This window comes from Crocuta crocuta, unplaced genomic scaffold (genome assembly GCF_008692635.1).
Source record: "Crocuta crocuta isolate KB4526 unplaced genomic scaffold, BGI_CrCroc_1.0 scaffold241, whole genome shotgun sequence".
NCBI lineage: Eukaryota > Metazoa > Chordata > Mammalia > Carnivora > Hyaenidae > Crocuta > Crocuta crocuta.
Window position 1 is genome coordinate 2,739,743 of NW_027527807.1, and position 3,788 is coordinate 2,743,530.

A 3,788-nucleotide genomic window follows, 5' to 3' on the forward strand; every position below is an offset into this window, starting at 1 on the left:
TGAAGGTTTTTAATTGGATTCTGCTGCAGTCATGGAGTGCTTAGGGATACGATGCGCGCTTCCACCTTCCGTTATTATGAAACGATGCCGAAATCTTTATTTCTAAACCTTTTCGGCCTGGCAGGGGCTTGGTGGAGAAGGGGACCTCTAACTTGGCTTAAACTTGAAATTTCTGCTTAGATTGACGGAGGGAATCCTAACGAGGAAAGGCAAAGTTCTTGGAAGAGGTCCTCCGTCTGGCCTGTGACCTTGAGTGAGGCTCTACACTTTAAAAAGCCGTCAGGGTAATCTGGATGTGATCGTTAAAAGGCAGCACATGTAGGATTAAAACTGGAATTGCTTTTTCAAACGTTGAGGAGTTGCTTGATTAGAATTGCCAAGGTGGATTAAAGATGGAGACAGAAGTTGGCCCTTTTCACTAGTCTAATGCAAACTGCGCTATGACTAACCTTATTGGTTTCCTGCTGACGTTTCGAAGAAAAGAATGCTTTTGGGGTCTTCAGGTTTTCAGGAATGATGATTTTATGGTATATGACAAAGATGGCGTCAGTAAATAATACATGTGTCCTATAAACTTGAACTTTTTCTAGGGAGGGTAATACTGTTCTTCTTCAACAGACTCTTACCAGGGGGAAAAAATGGTTGAAGCAGATCGCCCAGGAAAGCTTTTCATTGGTGGCCTCAATACAGAAACAAATGAGAAAGCTCTTGAAGCCGTATTTGGCAAATATGGACGAATAGTGGAAGGTGAGTTATCTGAAGGCAGATGTGGAGCTGTTAGTAATTCATAATGTGAGCTGTGATGAATTTGATTATGCTGATCGTCTGACATGATACATTTTGTCCTCTAAGAAGTTCTGAGCTTGCATTTTATAGGCTTAGGTTGGTCATTTTGTTAGAACTAGAGTAACACTCCCTCCCCCACCCAAAACTGTTTTTTAGTTCTGTTGATGAAAGATCGTGAAACCAACAAATCAAGAGGATTTGCTTTTGTCACCTTTGAAAGCCCCGCAGATGCTAAGGATGCAGCCAGAGACATGAATGGAAAGGTGAGATTGCACAATGGTCCCGATTCCTAGTGCATAAATGAGCAGCATTCTTGAAATCTGGTCGAGTGTACCTTTCTTGAATTGTGTTTGAGGGTATACCTTTCTAGAAGCATCTACCCTTAACCGTTTGTGATTTCAAAATTTGCAAAGTTGTGGATTATGCTCTTAAAGTGTTTCAGTTCAGAATAGCGTGTGATTCTGTACGTTCTCTACTTGAAAACTTGGCTTTCCGGTGACCAGTTTGTTCTCTTGACTGGCCTTTTACATTTTATTGACCAGTGCAGTGGACCTTATGTTGGGGTTCAGCTCCTCAGTGTCCTCCTAAAAAACTGGCAATGGGAAAACTACCCTGTATTTTTATTGAGCAAAATTTACCTGCAAACTTAATTATAAAGGGTGCATTGGCGTCACGATGCATAGTGAATGGATCCGCGAGTTTCCTTTCCGTGTTGATGGAATTACATTTTCATGTTGTTTAGTCCTTAGATGGAAAAGCCATCAAGGTAGAACAAGCCACTAAACCGTCATTTGAAAGTGGCAGACGTGGACCACCTCCACCTCCAAGAAGCAGAGGCCCTCCCAGAGGCCTTAGGGGCGGAAGAGGAGGCAGTGGAGGAACCAGGGGACCTCCCTCACGTGGAGGGCACATGGGTAATGACGTGGGTCTACCCCAGGCTTGGTGTGGAATTTAGGAACTGCAAGCCTCACACCAATGGGTGCATTGGTTAAGCCCTTGTGTAAAGGCTTTATCTGATACTGAGAACACTTTACTCATTTCTCAAAGTCCTTATGACTTAGACCTAGAAGCCATTATGTTAGTGTTAAAAAAAAAAAAAAAAAAATGGGGNGTGAGTTTTGAGCCCCATGTTGGGCATAGAGATGATTTAAATATGAAAGCAAATAAACAATGGGAAACAAAACTAGGTGGTTCCTGGGGAAAAATTGCAGGAAACTTTTCAGAAACATTTTGATCTAGGTCTTAATACGTATCTAGAAATGAAACCGTTAGTGTTTTTCTTTGAAGCAATTTAAGGACTACCGTTCTGTTGATAGTCTGGATAGACTCCCCTTGGTTCGGTAGTCTTGTCCAAGTGAAAACTAAAGCAGGACCCCGCAACTAAACAGAAAATGGTCATTCTTGATCGAGCAAAGAAAATTTGTACAGCTTCTTAACGATTATTGTGATGATTAATGGGCTTTTCTTTTTTATTTTAATGTAGATGATGGTGGTTATTCCATGAATTTTAACATGAGTTCTTCCAGGGGACCACTCCCAGTAAAAAGAGGACCACCACCACGAAGTGGCGGTCCTCCCCCTAAAAGATCAGCCCCTTCAGGACCAGTTCGCAGCAGCAGTGGAATGGGAGGAAGAGGTAAGTGCTGGAGTTTTTAGAATAACCCGTTCTGCCACCATGACACCGCACATGGTTGATAAGGGACTTAGAAAATGATGGTCTAAAATAAAAACATTCAATAGAAAAGGTGGCTTATGAAATTTGACTCCTCGACTCGGGGTAATTGATGTAGGTACGTGAAGTTAATATGCACCGAAGAGGCGAGTGGTGAATAGGAGATTTTAGACCGAGACTACTTGAGTTCTGTACTGTCCTATCTGAATGAACTGCCCTCCTTTTCATGATCTGAATGTAAAGTCGCATTTTAGCTTCCTGCTTGGGCTGTTTTTAAAAATGATTATTTTTTCTTCAGCTCCCGTGTCACGTGGAAGAGACAGCTACGGAGGCCCGCCTCGAAGGGAGCCCCTGCCCTCGCGTAGAGATGTGTATTTGTCCCCAAGAGATGATGGATATTCTACGAAAGACAGGTAACGGACAGGTGTCATGGAGGGTGTCTCCATAGTTTCCGGTGAAGAGAGACCTTGTCAAAAGTGTGATCTGAGTTGATTTTTTGCTTTTGTAGCTATTCGAGCAGAGATTACCCAAGTTCTCGTGATACAAGAGATTACGCCCCACCACCGAGAGATTATACTTACCGTGATTATGGTCATTCCAGTTCACGTGATGACTACCCATCAAGAGGCTATAGGTAATGTGATCCTGCTGCCAGCCACAGCTTGTGACTCCTTTTGCCCGAAAAAGCCATCCCCATGACTTACACGTTTTTCTCTTTAGTGATAGAGATGGCTATGGTCGTGATCGAGACTATTCGGATCATCCCAGTGGAGGCTCCTACAGAGATTCCTATGAGAGTTATGGTAAGATACTGGTTGAGGGTCTTTGACTATCACCAGCTTGAGTTTTTAGGTTCATGAGCCACTTTACTAGGCTGTGTGGTGCTTGCTTTTTAAGGGATATTTGCTTGCTTTCAAGGGGTAACTTTATCAGCTGGGCTTTTCCTAGTTTTGTGAGGGGCTTTTGTTTTTTCTAAGTTTGTTTTCTTTTTGAGGCTGTTTGCTTGCTTTGGAGGGGATTTTGCTTGCTTAAATTGGCAGCCTTATGTGTTTTCCCCCAACAGTGAAAATACAATTTTAAAAATTTTATTAACAAGATCAAATGTTTACCATTGCAATATGAAGGAAAGTCTACAGTTCAAAATTGCAACTTGTCACTGGAAAGTGTCTGAGTGTCTACTATAAAATAACAAGCGGTCTGGAATATCCTCTTGAAATACACACCGTCTTCAGTCTTTTCAAAACAAACATTAAAACCCATCCATTTCCGTATCTCAGCAGATGAGCAAACCCCTGTTAATGGCCAGCAATGGCAGAGTTTAAAACATCCC

The 3,788-nt window shown here is 42.3% G+C and overlaps 1 protein-coding gene and 1 non-coding gene across 2 annotated transcripts in view; both read left to right on the forward strand.

Moving 5' to 3' along the window:
• Nucleotides 1–601: 601 nt before the first annotated feature.
• RBMX (RNA binding motif protein X-linked) overlaps nt 602–3,788 on the forward strand; it is a 4,379-nt gene continuing 1,192 nt past the window's right edge. The window contains exons 1-7 of the mRNA XM_077774010.1: nt 602–747; nt 943–1,049; nt 1,529–1,700; nt 2,270–2,422; nt 2,757–2,871; nt 2,967–3,092; nt 3,179–3,261. Coding sequence (XP_077630136.1) covers nt 639–747; nt 943–1,049; nt 1,529–1,700; nt 2,270–2,422; nt 2,757–2,871; nt 2,967–3,092; nt 3,179–3,261 — 865 coding nt within the window. The 5' untranslated portion in view covers nt 602–638. The remainder of the gene's footprint in view (nt 748–942; nt 1,050–1,528; nt 1,701–2,269; nt 2,423–2,756; nt 2,872–2,966; nt 3,093–3,178; nt 3,262–3,788) is intronic.
• Nucleotides 797–865, forward strand: LOC144239961 (small nucleolar RNA SNORD61). Its single transcript, XR_013337527.1, has one exon. It is a non-coding gene; the product is annotated as a small nucleolar RNA SNORD61 (small nucleolar RNA).